At 49.7% G+C, this 24,410-nt stretch overlaps 1 protein-coding gene across 1 annotated transcript in view; it reads left to right on the plus strand.

Annotated features, from left to right (window-relative positions):
* Positions 1 to 24,410, plus strand: part of LOC119456018 (transcription elongation regulator 1-like) — a 113,080-nt gene that overhangs the window by 289 nt on the left and 88,381 nt on the right. The window contains exons 2-3 of the mRNA XM_037717613.2: positions 2,643 to 2,942; positions 17,439 to 17,596. Coding sequence (XP_037573541.2) covers positions 2,643 to 2,942; positions 17,439 to 17,596 — 458 coding nt within the window. The remainder of the gene's footprint in view (positions 1 to 2,642; positions 2,943 to 17,438; positions 17,597 to 24,410) is intronic.

Here is a 24,410-nt window from a genome sequence, read left to right on the forward strand (position 1 = left end):
GTTGTACAAAATGATGTGAGATGGTAGTACTTGGTGTGAATCGGTTACATAAAAGGAACACTACTGAAACAAAAACTTTCTCTTGCCTCCTTTCCACCTATTCCTCTCCACACCCATTTCCTTAGGTAGCTGTCAACTCCATATTGTGATATAAGTCCTTGATTCCTCCAACATGCAAAAAATCATTCATAAATTGATTCAAACTGTTATACCGTATTTACTCGTGTAATGAACGCACTTTGTTTTTAATGAACGCCATCCCATGCGTGGGCCAGCGATGGCGGCACTGCGCTGTCAGAACTGTCATCGAGTGCGCCTTCAGACGAATCTTCCTGCGATGCCGCTGGATCAGCGCATGATGCTTGCCGAGTGGCAATGAAGCCGGCATGTTTAAAACAATTAGCTATCACGGCTGGCAACGTTGCAACCCATGTGACGGCCACCATCTCAAGCGCCAGGAACATGTCCACTATGCTGAGACGCTTCAACTGGAGGTTCAGCAGCAGACGCTGAATCAGCCTCTCTCTGTAGGCGCACTTGACGCTACGAATGACGCCTTGATCGAGCGGCTGCAGCACGGGTCATCCATGCTTTCAGGTTTGCGGTGTATTGTACGGGCAGTCGACGATTACAAGCAGTGGCTGTTTAACTGTGCCATCCATGTTAGTGCACAACAAAATTGTTACACGCCACTTGCTGTGTTTCCCCCCGCCGCATCTCGTAGAATAAGGCCGTTTATCTACGTTATAAATGTCCGAGGGCTTGTACTGGTCCAATACTTCTTTGTTGGTCAGCAGCCACGATGACGACTTAACAGGGTTGACGGCTGCTGCCTCCCCGGCCGGAAATGACTTTGGCCACTATGTCGCGGCGGGATTTGAAACTGCTCAACCAGCCAGGGCTAGCCTTAAAATCATCGTGCCCGAGAATGCAAGCCAAGTCTAGTGCCTCCTGCTGAAGCACTCTGCCAGACAATGGCACTTTGTTGGCACGCTGTTCACAAAACCACGCGAACACCGCCTTGTTTACATCTGGAAATGCCGCAGCGCTCACCGTTTTGTTCTTCGCACTCACACCATTTCCGAGCACACTGAGAATGGAGGCCTTGTTTTTCAGAATCGTAGATATCGAACTGCACGCAACTCCAAATTCGTCGGCGATATCCATTTTCTTCCTGCCCTTTTCAGCTTGGGCAATAATTGCAGCCTTACCCTGCAGTGTCATAAATTTCCGCTTTTTGTCTGGAGGCGGCATCTTAGCAGGCTGGCAAAGCAAATGGTCCGATTGGCACACACACACAGTTGACGCACTCCAGCACCAACCACACAGTGACGACACTGAACACACGACCATGTGCGGTGGTACACGAAGCCCACTGATAAAGCGTCACCTGGGTTATCCTAGCCTTCACGTGTAGATGTCGATTTGGCTGCCACGCAGGCGTTTCGCTCCACATTTAGCACATTCTGTGATGGCACACAGGATTAAATAAAATGTGCTCACTGCGAGGTCGCCTACGGTTCTTGTCTTCTTTTTTTTTTATTTGTATAATTTAAATACTAATAATTACATTTTTGTAGGGATGGGCAAATATTCGGTATTCTCGAATATTCGATTGAATTATTCTCTATTTGTTATTCGCTTCGAATCGAATTCAGGTATTCAATATTTTCGAATTAGTCGGTGCTCCCGAATAGGCCGCCAGGAGCCACGGACGGCTGGTACAAAAACACATCTCGAAGGCTATGCTTTATGTCATGGCTGCCATACACCAATCGTAAATCTCAAAGGCTATATGTTTTTGCATTAAAGAGCCAGAAATGTGTGACGCAAAAGAGCAGAAATGACGCTAGCGTCCAACCAAAACGAGGCGGCGGTGTCCGCATCGCCATAGTCATCAGCGGAGTACGTGAATGACAGCAATGGGGGAACGCTTCGTGCATATCTGTGCCTTTATTGCGTTTACCGCCGTGCATAGCAACGCGTTGGCCGCCATCCATGATCGCATAACAATATGATACCTGCTCCTCTAATGCAAAATAAAGTCTGATGTGCCCCTTCTATCTCTTCTGCTCCCAGAAGTGCTCCAAGACAAATTATCAGTTCCACCCCTGTTAAAGCAACCAAGTTTTAGTAATTTTACAAATTGCAGAATATAGCCTTATTTAAATTATTCCATATATAAAAACGCCCTGTAAGAGGTGTTCTGCTTTATACTTTCCTGTTCTTTTATTTATCCAGTATAAACCCGCCGTGGTTGCTCAGTGGCCATGTTGCTGGGCTGCTGAGCGCGAGCTCGCGCAATTGAATCCCGGCCATGGTGGCCACATTTCGATGGGGGCGAAATGCGAAAACATCCGTGTGCTTAGATTTAGGTGCACATTAAAGAACCCCAGGTGGTCGAAATTATTCATGAGTCCCCCACTACGGCGTGCCACATAATCAGATCGTGGTTTTGGCACGTAAAACCCCTTTATTTAATTTTTAATTTTTATTTATCCAGTATAGTATTAAATCTAGAACACAATTAAGATATGGGAGCAGTGGCCCACTGACTTGGTATGAAATCACACTATCATCCGAGTGGCATTGTGCTGGTGTCTTTCAGTGTCGGGCTTCTTTGCTGCAGTTGCTAATTTTGTAATTTGCAGGGGTTGTGCCACCACCAGGATTTCCCAACCTTGGCTTGCCACCACCGCCATTTGGCCCACCGCTTGGCCTGCCACCATTTGTAGCCCCTGTCCCAGCTCCTGCAGCATTGCCCAGCTTGCAGGCAGCTGCACCGGCACCTGCTGTGTCAGCAGCTGCAGTGGATCCGGAGCTGCGAGAACGAGCCAGCCAGTGGACAGAGCATAAGACAGCTGATGGAAAGAGCTACTACCACAATACACGCACGCAGCAGTCCACATGGGACCGGCCAGAGGCCCTTATTGAGCTAGACAGTAAGTGGCACATTTCCAGGGTCCAGCCTAATTTAAAGCACATTCTTTTGTTTGCAATTTCGCTAGTTGCAAGAGCAACAAAGAAAACACATGCCGTATTTACTTGTGTAAACCCTGCACCCCCACTTTGGGGCATAACAACTTGGAAAAATGAGTTAGTATTTGTGTGCACCTGCGTGCATGGCCTCCGAGATCGACCACAGATCCAGTGTGCTATTGGTTGTGCTGTGGCTCGATTAGCTGCATCGTGCTTTTGGGTTCATGATGAGGGTACCGCTGCAAAATGCATTTGGGGATGTTGAAGGCGTTGCGTGCTGTTTTGTTTGAGACTGTCATCAAGAACTACGGAGTAACTGCAATTTTGGAACAGTATGAATGGCATGGAAAACACAAGCTTTGGGAAGGTGCTGGTGAGCAGGGGTGGGACTCCTGCTCCAACTGCGCCATTTTGATACAAACGCAGATTCCTGCGCCAAACTGCGCCTAGCACAGAAAATTGACCGAAATTGTGCCACGCTGCGCCAGAGCGACTTCGGCATGTGTGCTCCAGTAGTGGCTGCGAACAGCGAGCGGATTGGTTCTCAGAAAAAGAGTGCAGCCGTTCACATTCCGCACACCATGCGACGGCACCTCCCGCACAGTTTCTTGTAATTTTCGCGCTTATAGCACTAGACTTTTTGGCGCTTCCGGCAAGTGGCCGGCGCGCGCGCAGTCACTCCCGGCTGTCATTGCTGCTTTCGGACCGGCCAGGGCGGTTGTATTTAGAGTGTATTAGAATACTGTTGAGTGGGATGAGCGGTGCGGCAGCAGCAGCAAGTGAATAGACCTTCGCGCTGTCTCTCGCTTCAACACAAACTAAGCAGCGAAAACACAACACACTCGCTTTCTTCACCTCGCTTTCTTGAACGATGTTGTCCTGCATGTCATAAATTCAATAAATTCGTACCGTGTCCTCTCTCCAGAGGATGCCGCTGTGACAGTACAGTATAGCACCTGCCTCCAGGCCCTCGTGGTTCAAGGGCTCTGTTTAGGCAGTAGTGCTTTTGCAACTACATCTGAAATAACTTGAATATCTTATCACTCTTTTTCAATGCATTCTTCATTTTCATAGTACACGTCATTAATAATTGTCATAACCTTATTACATGTAGATTTTATGGACTTTACATTGACTATTTTTAGGCCCCTTTACAGCCACGCCTCATCTAATGTTTTATCCACGCCTCATAATTCACTATTCATGTACCACTGACACGCCATTATCATCGCCTTGGCGCTCTTTAGCCACATCTGGCCCTTGCACCAATAAACCCCACTAATGATCATCATCATCATCGTGTGGAGGAAGTGACGTAGTCATGGTATCTTTTTTTTTTTTTTCACAATTTTTGCGCTGTAGCGGCCATGTTGGGGTGGCACAATAGCAGCTTTGTTATGGTGTGTGCACTCACCATAGAGTTAGTATACTGACTCTAGAGGAAATGCTGGGCGAAAAAAGTGGGAACCCCATAGGGGGGGGGGGGGGGGGGCGCCGCCATGTTGCTAAGACTCATTTTTATAACACTAAAAATATTCAAAATATTATGCAGAAGCAAGCACTTACACAAAGCACGTAGGCACGGACAATGTTTGAATTTAATTCCGTATATTTTTCAGAAAGATCGGATGGCTATTTAGAAAATTCTGATGTAAAATTTACGACGTCTAAAAGGCTGCGTTGGCAGGCACCTTAACTAGATGGCGCTAACATACTGACAGAGGCTCGGGACTGCGTTGATTGCACGCCTCGTCTCTATCGCATCTCGTCTTCTGCGCCTGCGCGCCTGCACAGGGTAGCAACATGGCGGCGCCCTCTGTGGCGCTCACACGTGTTGTGCCGTATAGGTTTCGTACTGTGGCAAAGGCGTTTTGTGGGCAGGTTTGTGTTAGTCTGTGTTTTGTTCCGCTGTTTTATCTGGACCGTGCTCTCCAAAATGTTGCTGTGGCCAGGTGGGACTGAACGAACTCAAACGCGTGAGATGAATGTGCATGCAATGCTGTACGCAATGCACCGCGCCACGGCAATGGCCACAGACTAAGGAATATCTGCAGGAAATTTTGCCCTCTGCAGCGGAATCGTACTAATGTGCCATTGTAGGCCGAAATCACTCTGTTTCAGAATGTGTACAATGAACGCCTTGCAGGTCAGTGACAATCGTGCAGTATTCCTGCTTTTGATAGTGGGTGATAATAAGTAATGATAACGTAGAACATTATGCAAGAATGCATAATCCTGCCTTTAGAAGTTCGTGTTCAGTAACAACTTGCTTTTGTACATAATTAAACACATGTTGCTCAACTGTTGCTTGTTTCTTGCAGTACTTGCAACAGCACGAGCTCGTTTGAGGAAAGTGCTTTCGAGGGTCATACACACCTGCACAGGTGTGCCGGTGGAGTTTTACGCAGAATATGTGCTTCATTTTGCTGCCCTCGACATCGGCACTCTCAATGCCTGCTTACCCACCTGTAGTGTTTCATGACTTAGATGTGCACGTTGACGTTTACAGTAGTGCTCAAAGCGCTGCATTCATGCAACGACGCACCATTCACGGAAGCCCACTGGTCAAATTAATCTTCTTGAAATTAAATAAAATTTGTACTGCACAAAACTATTTGAAAGGCATGCATGACATGTACAAGTGGAACTGAAATTGCAAAGCACACCAGGAGCAAGAAATGAACAATTCACGCAAGCCAGTTTGCATAATAAATTTAGGATTGCTGCGGAGCACATGCGCTCGAGCAGCCCGGTTGCATACCTGCCAACTCTTCCGAATTTTCCGTAAAATGTACGAATTTGGACCCGTCTTACGATTTTACGAATGTCGGCTCAATTTTTACGGAAAAGTGGTTATATTCGCGAAATAGTTTTTAAAATTTTTAATAAATTCACACCGTTGCTGGTGGGTAGGGGCGCCACTTACGTAGGGGCGCATAGAGATGGAGGTATGCGCCGTAATCTTTATTGTCTGCAGAGTAAGGAGATTTTTCAATCTGTGACGCCTTCGTCATCGGATTGTTGGACTACCTGACGACGGCTGGAAGTCACTGGTTGTCGTTACTCACAACATAGAGGTCCACCTGTACGTAAGTGGCGCCCCCAGAGACGACGGCGATTTCGGGTCGATGCGGCAGGCACAGTTTCGGTATGGGAGGCTGTGGCTAGTCGTCTTGCCTGTCACCTTCGCTAGGCTTTTTTCGCGAGTACAGTAAAAGCTCGTTAATTCGGACACGTCCTTTGGTCCCGGCAGGCGTTTGCATTATTTAATGCAATGAAACTCTCGTTAATTCGGACGTATTTGGCCGCACATCGGTTAATTCGGACAACTCTTGGTGCTCGGCGAGCGCGGAGCGCCGCAAATGTGCGACGCAAACGAGCTATAACTAGAGTGTACTCTACCATAACGGCATTAGCGTCCACCGAAACGAAGCGACGGAGTTCAAATCGTACGGGAATGACAGCAACGCCAGGACGCTTCATGCCTATTTGAGCCTTTAAAGCTTTTATTCTTGCGTTTGCCGGCGCGCATAGCACCGCGTTGGCCGCGTGCCTTCAAAACTGCGTAGTCGCCATCCGTGATCGCGTTGATAGCGGCCGCGGTTTCATCCGCAGCGGTTGCGGCAAAAAGTAGTTTCGTTTTCACTAGTACACTCTAGTTTTCACTCAGTGTCCGTGCCGTCAGGGAATGGAATACGAACTCCTTGAAAAGACAAAAAAAAAAAAAAAGAAAGAAATTTGAGCCATTCCACGCCGCCGCGCGTTGTTTTCCATCCTTCTCCGCATCGCCAGCCTCGCGCGCCTCTGTCCCGTTGCCCTTCCGCCCCTCCGAACACGAATGGTCCGCGCCCATAGCTCTAAGCCACGCCATCCTCCGAAACATGAATGGACCGCGCCAAAACAACGTTAGCGTCCACCGAAACGAAACGACGGAGTACTGGAATGACAACAACGCCGGAATGCTTCGTGCCTATTTGTTCCTATTCGTGCCTAGCTTGCGTTTACCGCCGCACATCGCACCGCGTTGGCCGCGTGCCTTCATGACTGCGTAGTTACCAACCATGATCGGCTTGATAGCTGCCGCAATTCCGTCCGCTGCGGTTGTGGCAAACAGTAGTTTCGTTTTGACTCGGTACGCACGTCGGCCGCGTGCCTTCATAACTCGGTAGTCGCCATGCATGATCGCGTCGATATCGACAGCGGTTTCGTCCGCAGTTGCAGCAAACGGTAGTTTCGGTTTGACTATGCGTGCGTCGGCCGCGCGCCTTCAGAACCGCAAGGTCGCCGTGCATGATCACGTTGACAGCGGTTGCGGTAAGCAATAGTTTCGTTTTTACTCAGTGTAAAGCTGTCGAGGATGAAGAGAGAGATTGCGGTTGTGAAGAGGAAGAGGCGCACCGTCTACATCGCGATGGGCGGCGACCCGGCGACATTGGCGAAAAAATAAACGGGATGTACGCGCTAGTGAAAAGCCCGTCTCAGATGAAGACGCGCGCCGCGGCCGCAATGTGAAGGAAGTCGCGAAACCTTCGCCGCTGCGAGCTCTAATCAGTCGCGAGATGACGAGAATTGCAGCTTCCGCATTGCGTTTATGCAAAATAGAAACAGAATTTGCTGATTCATACTGCAAATAAGAGCGTGTTGACGTAGTAAGCATTTGTTTATTGTTTTCTTGATACCCTCGATAATTCGACATTCGGTTAATTCGGACATTTGTTTCGGTCCCGTGAAATCCGAATTAACGAACTTTTACTGTATGACCTGTTTTGTGGGCCTCGCTTTTTTTGTGCGACGTGCTGCTGCATCGGGCGCAGTGCGACTCCGGCACTCCGGTGTTTTGTAGCCGTAGAGGCTGCGAAGTGTGATGGCATGCTCGAAGCCTCGTCAGTACTAGATACTATCAGTACTTTCAAGTGTGTTAGAAGTCGTACTCCTCGGCAGAATTCCCGTGCACGCCCCCCCCCCCCCCCCCACCCCCCCCGGTCGCGAGTTTACGAATTTGAAAGTCTTGAGGTTGGCAGGTATGCGGTTGCGCAGCACGGCGTGGTTTCGCGAAAAATGTAAACAAGAGAGGAGAATCTGCCATGACAAGATGGTAGAGTAACGCCAACTTCCGACGTCACTTGGCTTCACAAAGAGTGACGTCAGGGCCCCTCCTCAGTTTTTTCCTTCCTCCATGAGTGCGTGTGTCGGCCGCGCGCCTTCAGAACAGCAAGGTCGCCGTCCATGATCGTGTTGACAGCGGCCGCGGTTGCGGCAAAGTATAGTTTCGTTTTTGCTGAGTGCAAAGCTGTGGAGGATGAAGAGCACACCATCTACATCTCGATGGGCGGCGACCTGACGACAATGGCGAAAATATAATGGGGATGTGTGCACTGTAGTGAAAAGCTTGTCTCAAATGAAGACGCGCTGCGGCCGCGCTGTGAAAAAAGTCTGGAGGCCTTCACTGCTGCGAGCGCTAATCAGTCATGCGATGACGAGAATTGCAGTTTTCGCACTGCTTTTGTACAAAATAGGAACAGGATTTTACTGATTCATTCAATAAATAAAAGGGTGTTGGCATAGAAGGTGTTTGCTTATTGTTTTCTTTATACCCTCGATAATTCGACATTCGGTTAATTCAGACATTTTTTCAGTACCGTGAAATCCGAATTAACGAGGTTTTACTGTAGCAGTACCATTCATGAACGCCGGCATCCACAACTTATATCACGTGATCAGAGCACGAAGGAAGTAAGAGTTACAGTTAAACGAGTCGACACAATCAACACTCGGATGGAGGAAGGTGGTGGGCAGGGACACTGGCCTCCCCGCCTCTATAGTTTTCTCACAACAGCCCTGCCATCACCTTATTTTGATTTTTTTCATACAACACGGTTATAACAATTATCGGTTCTAACAGTGAAATTTTTCGTGGCACTTGAATAATGTTACAAGTGGGTTCGACTGTAATAAAAAGAGGAAACCAGACAACTTTTTTTACTTAATGTCCATTGTCACGTAACCACTTGTGGACTCTCACACGTGCTCTTGGAACAAAGGAACGACAACACAGTAGTGTAAACAATCAAAAGGGCATTTATTGCACCTTTCATACACTAATACACGCTAGCCGAATTACCACACCGATGGGCGTGCGACAAATCGAGGAAGTTCGACTCACCGCGACCGGATAGCGAGCGAATATGTTCGCCCGCTTGCTAGACACCATTTGCCTAGTCGTTCACGTGTACGGTCACGCAAAAGGTGGTGGGTTCGAACGATCCGTGTTCGTCCATTCCGGTGTTCTGCTCCTAGCCTCGTGAGACGGTCTCGCGAAGCGTGGATCGGCGCACGCATGGAACGTCCTTATTGCTCACCGATCCCACGTCCAAGAGGAAGCGCCTTCTTCCTTTTGCGCCCAAGTAAACCCCGCCGTAGGCGGCGTTAGCAGTGCAACACTCGCGCCATCTCTCGCAATACGCCGCAACCACTCCGACCTTCGCAGCCGTAAAGATACGCGGCGCAGCCGGAGACCAGGAGACTGGAGCCATGCGGGGAATACATCAGGGGACGATTGAGAGTCACGCATCCCCACATTCCCCCAACCTTAAATGACTGCATACTCCTGCGAAACATGTCAACATCAACGCGTGCTTCGCGAACAAGAGTAAGTACATGCAGCAGTGGCCGCGCCGAGGAAATGTCCACGCGCTTTCCATAACATGCGAGGAGACATTGTCTCTGGGGTTCACCGCTGGCGTCCGTTGGTGACAGCACCAGCTCTGTAGTTTCCATGGCACGACTTCAGCCCAGGACTCCGGAAACGGCGACGCAGAAGTCGGCACGACCAAGCGTTGTTGCGCCAATGCGCCCTGCTGGCGAGAACTGCTGTAGCCGCAGGTGACTGCCGGCTCTCTTCCCAGCCGCCGAGGTTTGCGAGCTGGACACAGGCGGCCGCGGAAGTTGCTGCGCCGAACTGGCCACAGGCATATCCGTCGCCAGGGGTGGCTTGTTCGTAGCGGCGCAGCAGTGCAGGCAATGTGCAGGTGATAGCAAACCAGGTGTGATTCCGCTCGTGCTGCGTATGCTCAACGCACTCGACAAACACTAAAGTAGTGCAAGGGAGAGGAATTCGGCATGCGCGCATCGCCCACGTGGTACGATGTTCAATTCGGCTAGCTAAAGATCAGGCGGCTACTCAGTAGCCAAGTTCATGTGAACAAAGCTTGCTTTTTTGAGTCGAATGAGTAATTTCAATTCGTGCTAGGCTAACTAGAATGAGGGAAGCAAAGTGCGACAGCTCAACACCACGGTCCACCATGTTCTGTCCCTCCACGTGCGACAGGCGGCTTCGTAAAGCTTTAGGCCTAATGCGTTGCTACCCTGACAACAACCGGCATCCAAAACCACCACCTGAAATAGGCACAAGAACAGGCAGCTGCGAGGAGACGTTAGCTCTGTGAGGTGGTCCTACCCCGCTTGGTGCATACAGCATCCGAGATGACGGCGCCCACCGTCCGAGATGGTGTTGGAGCGCCCGGTGCCCGGCCGCAAAATACCAGACAGCCCGTAGCGGCACCTGTGGCCCGCGGCCACCCGGATCCCAGAGCTGCAGCTTCCGAAGTAAAAGAGATTGAAGTTATTTACATAAGAAATTTGGACCACCCACGAGGCTTCCGTACTCACTCGCTTCAGGCTTGCCAATGCTCCTCTGGCGCTAGGCCTCGCTCTCCCAGGACACAGACCAAGTGGCTCTCGTACTGACGAGTGTACTTCAAAACACTCACGAAAAAGCATAGCATGTTAAAAAGTTCAAACACGCTACAGCAACCATCGCCTCACTCAAGAAAGCACGCCGCCGACGCTAGCAATCAAAATCCACGCTAGGACTACGCTTCGGTTGAAAAAAAGGTTGTCTCGAACCGGGGGGAGCAAAACTGTCAAAATTATCGTCCAATGGCCCAAGAGGTCCACGTTGAGCTCCCAGATGTGGGGACAAAGGGATGTCACCCGCAGTAGTGAAAGAATCAAAAGGGCATTTATTGCACTAATGCACGCTAGCCGAATTACTACGCCGATGGGCGCGCGACAAATCGAGGAAGTCCGACTCACCGCGACCAGATAGCGAGAGAATATCTTCGCCCCATGCTAGACACCATCACCTAATTGTTCACGTGTACAGTCACATGAAAGGTGGTGCGTTTGAACGATCTGAGTTCGTCGTTTCCGGTGTCCTGCTCCTTCCCTCTTGAGACGCTGGCGCACGCTCGAACTGTCCATGCATGCTGCTCGCTGACCCCACACCGACCCTTTTGCGCCCAAGTAACCCCGCTGTTAGGTGGCGTTAGCAGCGCAACACTCGCGCCATCTCTCGCAATACGCCACAACCACACCGACCTTCACTGCCGTAAAGCCACGCGGCGAAGCCGGATTACAGGAGACCGGAGCCATGCGGGGAAAACAACATCAGAGGACGCATGAGAGTTGAGCATCCCCACACACTTTCAGACAGCACTATTGCTGTCTATGAACAACAGCATGTCCTCCATATGGTCCATTGCATGTTTAAACTTTCGTGACCGCTGGAAAATCAGTAGTTTTCGGGTAGTCTGGCTATTACTTTTTTTCCTGCCACAGGAAATGATTCATGTTGAAGTGTATGGTATCAAATTGTAGAAGAAGAAATTATCTTTCCAACGGTATTAATTTCAAACAGCATATTTATTAAAAATACTACGAAAAAAAATTATCAAAACAAAAAAATCGCATCAAGAACGAGAAAGATCGATAAAAACATCAATGCTGCTTTGCAAAAAAAAAATATTTAAAAAATCGAAATATACATCTTCAAGAAAAGGGATATATGAAATCAGCCTGCAAATATAAGCTCTGTATCTACAAAAGTTCTTGAGGCACACGGGTACACGCAGCACTCCAGCGCGTGATTCCAAGGTGAGCTCCCGGCCGTCTTCGTGACAAAACTCGACTCTCTGCGCGACCGCCGGCAAATGATCCCGTCCGAACGACGTTTACACCTTGCAGATAAGAATTGTGACCTTTAGAACATGCCAGAAATCCTTACGTCGATGCGCGGCAGCGATAACACGGTCCGAGAAGAAAGCAAAACTCAACGGCGGATACCCGTCGATGTTCCGGGGCGGTTTGCCGCACTTTCGTCGTCCGTACTGAAGTCCGACGAATCGAAGTCGTCTTCCGAGTCTGTGCTGCTACGATCATCCGCAAATTCGAGCCCATATGCGTCGGAATCAGTCGAAACTCGCCATTTCCGTGGAGCAGACGCGCGTACCGTAGATGCCAAACGACGAGCGCTCGTCACCCCAACTATGCAGGCGCTTTAAAAATCCCCGCGTGGTGAAAAAGAGAAACACAAATCAGAAACTGATAAAATAGTCTCTCTTTAACCCGCTCGATGGCGCTAGCTGTCCAAAGCGCTCAGAGAAGCTGCAAAATTCGAACTTGTACTATCGAGAAAATAATGTCGACGGGAATAGGCGCGGTCACGAAAGTGTTAATATTCTGCATTTTATTAGACTCCGCAACCATTGCAAATAGGATGGTGGTCCACGCCTAGACTAACCACTTCGCTAGTTCGTCCTGCAACGCATGCAGTTCTTCGGAATGCCAAGAACATGTGATGTGACTCATAGGTGGAAACTTTTCATTTTTCTGGGGGGGGGGGGGGGGACCAGCTTTCCGAAACCTACCCATGTATATATATATATATACACACACACATACATACATACATACATATACAGTCGAATCTCAATAATTCGAACTCGAAGGGGCGCGAAAATTTGTTTGAAATAAAAGAAGTTCAAATTAAAGGATGGACTTATGTTTGAAGTATTCGAGCACCATAGCATGGATGCACGAACAGTGCGAGTCGTGAAATATCGCGGCGCGCAAGCGCGTAGCAAGCGCAACCGACCGCGCCGGCCAACGCTCGGTTCCCGATAATGGGCTCGATCACGGCCGCTGGATAAAAAAAAAAAGATGCGGCCTGCTGCAATGCGAGTTGCATTGTTCGCCGCTTGGCTGGGCCGAACGGTGCTAGTCATTGGCGATGGAACGCGTCGGCTTGCACGCGCGACGACGTTCCAAGCGCGTTCCTGACGCATTTGCTATGCCGATGCCAGACAACAGTCCCCGACGTGTGGCACCGCGGCGGATCACACCGTTTTCAATGCACGCGGCAGGCGGCACCTTTTTTTTTATCCAGCGGAAGAACGGCAGAAAACGAAACTTCTGGGGCACGGACTGCGCGCCATGGCGACGGGCGGGCGCATGTGGAGTCCGTCGAAGGTGAGGGAGGAGGGCGGCAGGGAAGCGGATTTGGCCTCGGCAACTCCGCCGCTTCGGTGGCAGTGGCTTCGGTGGCTCCCCTCGCCCTGTCTCTCAACTCCCTCACAGCTCCCTCACCTTCGACTGTCTCCGTGCGCGCCTGCCTTTTGCTGGAGCCGCCGGTACAGCCGGCCCGGGACAGATTAGCCCACTCCCTGAAGTTCCATTTTTTGGCGTCATCGGGAAGCGAGCTTTTGCCGGCGTGTGTGCTGGCGCCGCCGGTCCAGCCGGCTCGGGGCCCACTTGGCCCGCTCCCTGAAGTTTCGTTTTCTGCTGTTATCGGGAAGCGAGTGTGTGCCGGCTTGGGCAGTTTCGTTGGATTGAAATACACATAACTTTGACGGGACCACAGCTTCAGCTCGAATAAACCGGCAGTTCAAATTAAGCGTGTTCGAATTAACGAGATTCGACTGTATGTATATATATATATACCCTTTGCTAACAATGTCATATTCCCCGCTTTATGGCGAAAGTCATTATATCGACACTTCAGGCAAATTTTCGCTGTTGTCGTCACCGTGATGTTCCGTATTAAATCCAATAGCCATATACATTAGCGACCCATACCCTCTATGGGTATGGGAAAAAGCACGTAACAGTGAGCCAAAACGGATGGCAGCTTGAAGATCATCATCTTCCGTGCTCAATATTCTGGTTAGTTGTAGGTCACGTAATCAAACGAATGGGAAGGAGAGCACGCGTCTTCTCTACCCCTACCGTAGCTGTGAAGGACTGTCCGTGGCTGACGCTTATGCGGCCCGCGTGCCATATCTGATAAAGGGCGACCAGGGATGGCTGCTAACTTCATGCGTGCTGTCTTCCTTGCCGGGCTGTCTTTCCGCGCCTCTATAGTGTTGCAGAGTTAAGAGACAGAGGTCATTGCAGATCACTGACAGAGGTCGTCAGTAGCGGACATAAAAATGGGCAGATAATGATGATGAATCTAATTAGCGTAGTTGCGGTGAATTGCGCGGCTGTACGAACCGTTCACCCCCGCTGGTGGTGTTCTTCATAATGTTTGCGTTGTGAAAGCGAATGCTTGAGGTCATCCAGTGAGGTATTTACTTTTCTGTCGCGATTTTGATGAGCCTTTCATGGGACCGGGCCATTTGACCTCATTTTTCCAACTACGAGTATGAAAGCCGCCGTAAACCTCCGCGATCGCCTCCTCTCGACTTGCAGTAGCGACGCGCGAAAGTGCGCTGCGCGTGACAATTCGCTGTTGAGCCCGATCAGAATCAGCGCACGTAACGCGATTGCTTCTCGGTTGGATGTCTTTTTTTTTTGTAATATTGGCTGTCAAGGTGTGGGTGCGGTCCTTACACGGTTACGATCCTTACACATATTTACAAGGTAAGAATCTTCCTTTGTGTAATTACCTTGTACTTAGCTATCACTAATACTGCTTCGTGTTCCCGGCCAAACTGCACTTTTTTGAGTCCGAGTATAAGCGCTGCAGCGCATGACTTCTAGACTATTATTTATGCTTATTTCAAGTGAATCCGGCTTGGCATCATTTCGGTTACTGAGTGAATTCTATATACAAGGTGTTTCAGTGAACACTTTCCAAAATATTTAAAGTTGGCCTGTGGCAGATAGCACAATTCTAGTTTATGAGCTCGTCTATTTGTAAATTGCAACATCGGCCACACGGTATTATGTTAAAAACCTAATTGGTGAATTTTTGCTGATTAGTCGATTATGCATTTCAATTTTTTGTGCAAGTACTGTCCACCTCTTCGTGTAGATCAGCTCATGAACTAGAATTGTGCTATCTGCCACAGGCAACCTTTAAAAATTTTTTGAAAGTGTTTGCTGAAACGCCCCGTATTTTGTGGAGATGGGGGTTTGCACAAGGCTTACCCTACGAGCGATGGTCAGGAAAGGGCACGACGCTCCTCCACTCAGCAACGCACTAAGGCGCTACGGCAGGGTTCGTCGACTCTCCGACACGGCGCAGAGAAGGCTCCGGAGTCAGATCGCCAACAAACACGGCTTTATTCACCCAAGATACAGCACAGTGCGACAGTCACGGCACTTACGGGCCAAGGCTCACCGCAAGACCGATCGAGTACACGCGCCCGCTGTGCTAGGGTTAACCGGGTAGCAGTTCGCCAAGCGCGGTAACGAGGAGTCGCGAGAACAAAGGTCTCATGCAGCCACCTCGTTGCGGCCCTGTGAGTATCTGTCGCGGCGAGGAAGCGCTCAGCGGACGAGAGCTCGGGTGGAGAGGGTGCCTGGGGGCCGCCTAGCGGGAGGCCAATCAGGGCGCGTCTCGGTGACGTGTTCTCGCGGAGCAAGTCTAATCCCGGGGGGGAGAAGCACTTTTTGCGCGGGAAAGTAGGTCCGGCGCGCTCGCCATGTCCGCCATGTTGCCGTTACGGCGGTGGTTCCCTGAGATAGAGCTAAGCGCCACGCACGAGCTCGGGGACGAGGCGCGGGAAGGCACCTCGATCCACACAATTTATGGACTCTGCATGCAAGAGGCAATGTTTTTATCCCTAATGCGATTTATAAGAGCTTTTTTTTTTTTATTTTGTCGCCAGTCATTAGCATTGCCTACTGGAAAGAGAATGAATATTGAGACGCATATCACCCACGTGCTTTTCGCGTGCCGTTGATGGAAGACTCTGCCGAAGGGGTCGCTGAAGTCTGCAAGTTTTTTTTTTTCAGGGTCAAAAAAAGCACGCAAAGTAATTTGAAGTGAGGTGAACATACATCAACATATTCATTCTTTAGGTATAGGCTATTTATTTAGTTGGCTACGTGCTTCTCTTTAAAAAATATAATAAACTTTGTTCTGTGTATATATAAATATATTGTGTCTGTGCATGTTGTTCTCAGTGGAAATTAAAAGAAAAAGCAAATGTTGAAGTGAGGAAACACGGATGAGGTAGCCGCCGCTGGCGCTGCTGATACGCTTGTCCTCCTATTGTCAGGATTTGCCGAAATAAAGCGAAAACATAAATTAAAAGCCGAGCACATCCGCGCCAACAATGGCGCCGTATGCTTTTAGCCACCATACAGGAGAAAATGTAGAGGCAACGCAAGAGAATCCTCAAATTATGTGGGTAACGGAACTCCGGTAATGACACTTTAGGGGGGGGGGGGGCTCAGCCCCCCCGGGAAAACTCCGGAGGGGGCTCGAGCCCCAGAGCCCCTCCGTCGTCGGCGCCTATGATGTGACTTGTGGCCGCTGGCTTAAACGTGGAATAACTTGCCGTTTCTGTGTGCTTTCTAAATCTGAGATAAAGTGTTGCTTTGTCATGCTATGCAAGAACTTGTTCTGCATAGCATTCACTGTACCCTAAGCGCCACTAAAGATGCTGCCGCTGTTGGAGTCGCTTCTGGGAACACCATTAGGGTGATCACTATTAGGGCGTGTGTATCCAGCGAAGGCCAACTTGAAGATCAAAATAGCAGAAGTTTGGGCTCCTTGAAATGTATGGGTGCCAGCTGGCACCTTCAGTTTGGGTTGAATTAACCGGAGTGTAATTAACGGATCTCTAGTGTATCAAATTATTTCACGATCCCCTTCCAAGTTTCATATACACAGGAATGACTGTGTGTTGTTGGGCATCACTCTAAAAATCTTGAAGGCCTTAGGGCAGTGGGCGGGTGTCAGTGTTGCGTTTGCACTACCAAATTGTAAAGAATTTGTTTATTGAAAAATAATAGCAACAAACTGCTTACCTTGTAAAAATAATTGTTCTCTTGCTTAGTACAATAGTGCTAGTATAATATTAAAGGACCCTGCAATAATGAAAATGCCCTTTTTAGTTATTAAGATAGTATGATCTTGCAGGATAACATTTAAAAATCCTGCAGTAATGAAAATGTCCTTTTAGTTATGTAGTTGTCGATATATAATTGTCGCTTGTGACAGCAATGCCTCCAGTGCTTGGTGTAAGGTTATTGAAACCTTTCAACAACATTTTATGTGACATTCATGAAAGTGTTCAGTGTTGTATTTCTGTTGATCTGAAATGGCTTTATATTAGCCCTGTCATTGATTGAGCTGTTCTTTTTTTTTTAGGTAAATGATTTAAACAGCAAATTTGCTGTTGTGCATGTGCACAGTTTGCAGTAACGTGTTGTGTGCTGCTTTGCAGAGGCTCTTGCAGCTGCTGGCACGGCGTCCGATGGCAGTGGCTCTGGAAATGCAGATGCTGCTAAGTCTGGGCCCAACTCTGCAACTGGGGAGCCTCGAAGTGCAGCAGACTCTGCTGCTGCAGATGCAACTCAGACAGACAAATCCACTGGCTCTAAGGTAACAGCAGTGAAACCTTTTTTGTGAATGCAAAGAGCACTTGCACGGAGCCCATGGCTCAAGGCTTATGCTGGTCTTGTGTGGAAAAAAAATTTTGCAAAACCTATCTCACAATGACTGTCGACGGTAATGCGTTAGCATTGAGTCATTATAGCCACACAACTAGGCATGTGCGAATACAGTTTAGACCACTTATAACGTAACTGTTTATAGTGCAGAACTGGCTTCAACGCAGCTTTTTCTGACTCCCATTGACCCTCCCATAGAACTCCATGTATACGCATACCGCTTACAGTGCAGCCGCGCTAGACAAAATACCGGTTTAATAGAGAGTTTTAGTTTAGCGTGGTTACCGGAATAGCGGGCGTACCGGAATAGCGGGATCGAAATGCGCATGCGCAGAACGCTAAACGAGCCATACCGTTTACCGTGCGCACGATAGTTAACGTTACCGTGTTAGCGTGTTTACGTAGTGTATGTAAAACATGGCGACGGTCCTGGCCGCCCGCTTCGAACTGAATTTGGAGTTGCTGTTGAATAATTCACTTCCTTGGTAGGAAATGACTGCGTAAATGACTTTCGCTTATCTTCACGCAGGATCGACAATATGTTTTTATGGATAATTTAGCGGAGTTTTCGAGATCGCTTCTCGTTTAGAACGTGCCTAAGCCTAACGAAAGAAATTTTTTCCGTGATGTGAGCGCCACCTGTCGATAAAGTCGGGAGATAGGCGCGGCGACGGCATATGGCCTCAGAGATGGGAGGATTTCGGAGGCTATGGTAGACAGCTTGTACTGCTTGTCTGTTTCGCTGTAGATCGGCGGACATGGCAAGTAAAAATACAACGCGCTCCTGGCTTCCATTGCGCTGCCTCTCGCACTTTCCGGACGCGCACACACATATCTTAGGTGCCCTATGTATGCGAAATTCAAAGCGTAATGGAATAGCGTCCCGCACGTAAACTACGCTATCACGCTATACTAAAACCCTCTTTCTGCAAAGTTTGTTTGCGGAACGGTAACGTTATTTCCCGTAACCCCCGTAACCCCGCTATTACGCTAACGCTAAACTAAAACTGTCTAATGTGGCTTTCGTGGGAAAACCCCGCCGTGAAGCGTGGTAGCGTGCACGCTTCTCAACGAGGGCGATGCGGAGCAGGAGCATGAGATGCGGAGCGAACAAATCAACAGAAAAAATAACGCAGCGTCAGCGCGATGCGGTAGTTGCTTAGGCGTTGGAGAAGCCTTTTGCTCGGCTGCTTATCAGCGGGGCGCTTTGCACTGAACACGGCTTCAGTTTCTGTGCACTAGTCGCAGTGTGCATTGTGAAGTGGAGATATCGCGCGTACGGCGCTGTCAGTTTAGGCAGTGTTTGCAAATTTCGTTTGGAGCTATTAGGATTTATGTGCAGTTGCGAGCTTCCGGCGTCCGTACCAGTGTGGGCACGTAGAGCCTAATAGCTATCCGTAGTACAGTGAAATATTGTTGATACGATTCTGCATAATACATTTTTCGAGATAATACGTTTTTTTTTCCACCGGCGAATAATCCTATCATCTTTCAGATGATAAATCTTATTTTCTGGTTCCCGTGAAGATCGTATCGAGATTCCACTGTAGTTGCCGTGGCTGATCGTCCAAGGTACCAAACTCCACTTCGTACGCGTTGCTGTTAGTTCAGCGCATATGCGTGATCGCAGGCATAGTCTCTATGTAATCATTTTTGGGTACGAACATACCAAGGGCGAGCTTCCCGCGACGACTTGCTGCCTGACACCCCCGCCAACTAGGCCTAACCAGCGCACCTCGTCGGCGACCAAAGTTGTGGTTTGGTGCCAAGTCAACGAAATGTGTTGCAATGGATGCACGGCACATGGAAAGCGGAGTGAAAGTGAGTCTACGGGTAACACTTTAATGATGGCAACTTGTTCTGCGGTTGCCATGTTTTCGATGCCGTGCATACGCTGCTCATTCCGAGAAATCGGATGAGACACTTTACTGTCCCAGAAATTTTGGTCGCCGTCATTTAAAAACAAAAAAATTACTATTACAGTTAAACCTGGATATAACGAAATTGACAAGTTCCCGAAAAGCTTCGTTATAAAGAGGATTTCGTTATGTGCAGGTTCGGCACGAAAATTCGAAAAATAAACGTTTACCGTATTTACTCGATTCTAACGCGCCCTCAATTGTAACGCGCACCCGTTTTTCGTTTTCGTCGAAGCACTCATCCTCGGAATGTCACACCAGGTACCAGATGCGTGGACGCGTGTCGTTTCGCACAAGCGGGAGGCATCGGAAACGAAGAGCGAGCGTCACGATGGCGTCGTAGCGTCGTATAGTGTTACAGTAGAACCTCGCTGTTACGTTCCCGGGGGCTGCGTTTTCGCGGCTGTTACGTCGTTTTCGACCGCTCCCGGCACAGCTCCCTTAGAACTCAATGCATTGGTAACCCCGCTGTTGCGTCGCAATACGTTGCGAACTGCCACCTCGCGCCGGCCCGAGCGGCCATTTTGACTTTTCATGTCGCTTGGCTTGGTGGCTTGACGATGGCATTGGCCGCCCAAAGTGCCGGGGGCGACAACTATGACATATTTTCGGTTTTCGCCAGCAAAAGTATGGCCCTTGAGATCCGTATTTGCTATATAAAGATGGTGTCCATGACGCGTTGTGGCCCTAAAATTAGTTTTGGCTCATAGATATTCCGTATATAAGGGTACGGCCACGCTAGCGGCTAAAAACGCGCGCGTCATGCAGCGAGCGGCAAGTTGCCGCGCGTCAGCGGCGCCTTGCCGCGAGGCCACCGTGGCACGCGGTTCTCCCCGCGCGGCAGCGCGATAAGATCTCCCGCGCTCTCCGAACGGGCGAGCAACACCGCGAGCGCTCGTTGATTCATGCGAGAGACGACGATTGTCGATTGAAAACCCGGCGTGGACCGGCGGCGTTCCGGTTGTGATGGCTCCGTGACGTCACCCTCGTTGCTTTTGATTGGTTCTTCATCTCGCAGCACGTGGCATTTGCCGCAGTACCCATTTCGCGCGGCACGCCGTAAGACCCCCGATTCCTGCCGCTATTGCCGCGCGATTTTGCTGCGTGTTTTTGCCGCTAGCGTGGCCGTACCCTAAAGTCCAAGGGCGATAACGCAATCGCCGCGCGCCGTATGCTGTATGTGCGAGTGAAAACGTGCGAGGGGAGCCGACGACCGCATCTAAATCTCGCGCGCCCAAGAAAAGCAGGGAGGAAGCGCGCCTTCTTCCGTTGCGCTCGAGGCACCGGCGAGGGAGCGAGGGGGGAGGGATAGCGAGGCGGCGCGCGGTCGCGCAGGCCGTATCTTGAAAGCGATCTGTGTTGGGGCAGAGTCTAGCTGTGTAGGTGCGTCGGCGGCTCGTAGCTTTCTGCGTGCTGTGTGTTCTCGGCGCTCAGTTGGCGTTGAAGCGATAGTACGAAGGTCAGCACGAAGGTCACTTCGCTCGCTTCTCCAGCGGCGCTTCCACAGCCAGCGTTTGACAGCGCGTGTCCGCGCCCATCGAGTCTGATGTGCCACAGCATGTACCAGCGCGTCGGCAACATCAGCTGGAAAAGGAGAGAATGCCGGCTTGGCGGGCTAGGCCAGCTGCAGCAAGCGGCAGGATCAGATTTGAATGAAGGGTGGGGGAAAGGTCACGCCCGCGGCGCAAGATCGCCAGGTCGAGGGATGCAGGGCCGCCTCGCACACGCACGCACTCACACTTGCGCTTGCTTCGCATTCCATCGCGGCGGAGAAGGTAATTCCGGTTGCTGCTCGCGCAAAAATGACAAAATTTGGGGCGAAATCTCTAGGTGGTCGGAGGGGAAAATTCGTTATATCGAGGGGGGTCTCCCGCTGCCACTTCGTTACGTAGAGGTCTCAAATACATGTGCTTCTATGGAGTAACGGCGGGGAATCGAAAAACTTCGTTATATCCAGGAATTCGTTATATGGAGGTTCGTTATAAGCAGGTTTAACTGTACTTTGCTTCATGCAGCGACCGTTAGTATTTGGACATTAACCTTCCAACATTCGTAAATTTAAACGGATGCAAAATCCCCGGTCACATGCTTCGATTCTTGGATAAGTGCGGCTGCGTGGTTCACATCTTTTGCATATATGCAGGCCTTGAAAATCGTTGTTTTGGTTATACAGTTGAACCCACTTACAACAACATTCAAGTGCCACGAAAAGTTCATTGTTATAACTGGGTTGCATGAAAAAAATCTGTTGTGAGCCGTTGTAAGAAAAATATAATGGCGGGGGAGGCCGGTGTCCCTCCTCACCACCCTCCTCCATCAGGGTGCTGATTGTGTGGCCTCGTTTAACTGTTTAAGTATGCTTCCTGCGCGCTCTGATCGCGTGTAACAAATCGCGGCTGTCGGCGTTAAAGAATGGCACTGCTATAGTAAAACGTCGTTAATTCGGATTTCACGGGACCGAAAATATGTCCGAATTAGCCGATGTTGAATTATCGAGGGTATCAAGAAAACAATAAACAAATGCTTTCTACGTCACCACGCTTTTATTTATTGAATGAATGAGCAAAATCCTGTTTTTGTTTTGCACAAAAGCTGTGCGGAAACTGCAATTCTCGTCATTGCATGACTGATTAGTGCTCGCAACGGCGAAGGCTTCGCGACTTCTTTCACCGCGCGGCCGCGGCGTGCATCTTCGTGTGAGATACGCTTTTCACTACCGCGCACACATCCCGATTACTTTTTCAGCCAGTGTAGCCATGTTGCCACCCGTCACAATGTAGACGGTGCTCTTCATCCTCGACAGCTTTACGCTGATTAAAAAGGAAACTAATGTTTGCCTCAACCGTGGCCGCTGTGGACACAATCATGGACAGCGACCTTGCGGTTCTGAAAGCGTGCAGCTGACACACGCACCGAGTCAAAACGAAACTACCGTTTGCTGCAAATGCGGATGAAACGGTGGTTGCTATCGATGCGATCATGGACGGTGACCTTGCGGTTCTAAAGGTGCGTGGCCGACGCACATACCGAGTTAAAACGAAACTACCCTTTGCTGCAACTGTGGACGAAACTGTGGTTGCTATCGACACGATCATAGATGGTAACACACAGTCATGAAGGCACGCGGCCAACACTGTGCTATGCGCGGCGGTAAATGCAATAATAAAGGCTTTAAATGTGCAAATAGGCACTAAGCGTTCCGGCATTGCTGTCATTCATCCATGATTGTTACTGATAACCATGCTGATGCGAACTCTGTTGCTTCGTTTCAGTGGACGCTAACGCCGTTTTAGCTCTATCGCGTTGCACATTTGTGGTGCTCCGCCAGCCCAGCGCCATAGAGAAAGAAATTCTATGCCAGCGCTATCAGTGCAGTTAGCGCGGTCCGTTCTTGTATCGGTGGGTGACGCGGTGTAGTGCTATTCGCGCAGCCCATTCGGGTTCAGAAGGGTGGAAGGGCTACGGAGAGACGTGCCTGGCGGCGATGCGGAGAAAAAAGAAAAACAGTGCGCGGCGGCGTGCAACAGCTCGAATTTCTTCTTTCTTTTTCTTTTTTTTCTTTTCAAGGAGTTCGCATTTCATTCCCTTTCGGCACAGACACCCAGTAGGCAGACTTCATCATTATAACCGATAACGCGGCATGGGGGCGTTGTAGTGAGTGGGTTATTTCACCATAGAAAACATACAAAAGTTGATGGTGCAGCAGCTTTTCATTGTTACACTCAAACCTCGCTATAACGAAGTTAAAGGGGAGCCGTAATTATTCTGTATATCCGTTATCTCGTTATACAGGTAAACCTACTTATAACGAACCTCCATATAACGAATTCGTGGATATAACGAAGTTTTTCTATTCCCCGCCGTTGCTCCATAGAAGCACATGTATTTGAGACCTCTACATAACGAAGTGGCAGCGGGAGACCCCTTCGAAATAACGAATTTTCCCCGCTGACAACCTAGAGATTTCCCCCAAATTGTGTCAATTTTGCGCGAGCAGCAACCGGAAGCACCTTCTCCGCCGCGGCGGAATGCGAAGCGGCGGCGTCACGCTTGGCGTGCTCGAATTCCCGGCGACTGCGAGGCGAGAGTGTGTGCGTGCGTGCGAGCGTGCGCGAGGCGGGCCGGCATCCCTCGACCCGGCGATCTTGCCGCCGCGGGCGTGACCTTTCCCCCTCCCTTCATTCAAACCTGATCCCGCCGCTTGCTGCAGCTGGCCTAGACCGCTAAGCCGGCACTCTCCTTTTTCAGTTGATGTTGCTGAAGGAAAAAAAAAAACGTTTTTTTTTTTTCAGCGTGGTGGCAGCGCCACGCTTTGGTTACTGCGCAAGTCTCGGCGCTTCACTAACCTGACACTAGGTGACACTATACGATGCTACGACACCATCGTGTTGCTCGCTCTTCGTTTCTGACGCCTCGCGCTTGTGCGAAACGACACGCGTCCAGTACCTGGTGCGACATTCCAAGGACGAGTGCTTGAGGGGAAACGGGTGCGCGTTACAATCGAGGGTGCGTTAGAATCGAGTAAATACGGTAAGCGTTTCTTTTTCAAATTTTCGTGCAGAACCTGCATATAACGAAATCCTCTTTATACTGAAGTTTTTCGGGAATTTGTCAATTTCGTTATATCCAGGTTTAACTGTATCAATTATAACAGTTTATGGCAATGTATGCTCAGTTGGGGTGGACAACTACAGTAGAACCCCGCTGTTACGTTCCCGGGTGCTACGTTTTCCCGGCTGTTACGTCGTTTTCGGCCAGTCCCGGCATAGCTCCCGTAATACCCAATGCATTGAGAATCCCGCTGTTGCGTCGCAACTGTGAGACCGT

Source organism: Dermacentor silvarum, chromosome 1 (genome assembly GCF_013339745.2).
Source record: "Dermacentor silvarum isolate Dsil-2018 chromosome 1, BIME_Dsil_1.4, whole genome shotgun sequence".
NCBI lineage: Eukaryota > Metazoa > Arthropoda > Arachnida > Ixodida > Ixodidae > Dermacentor > Dermacentor silvarum.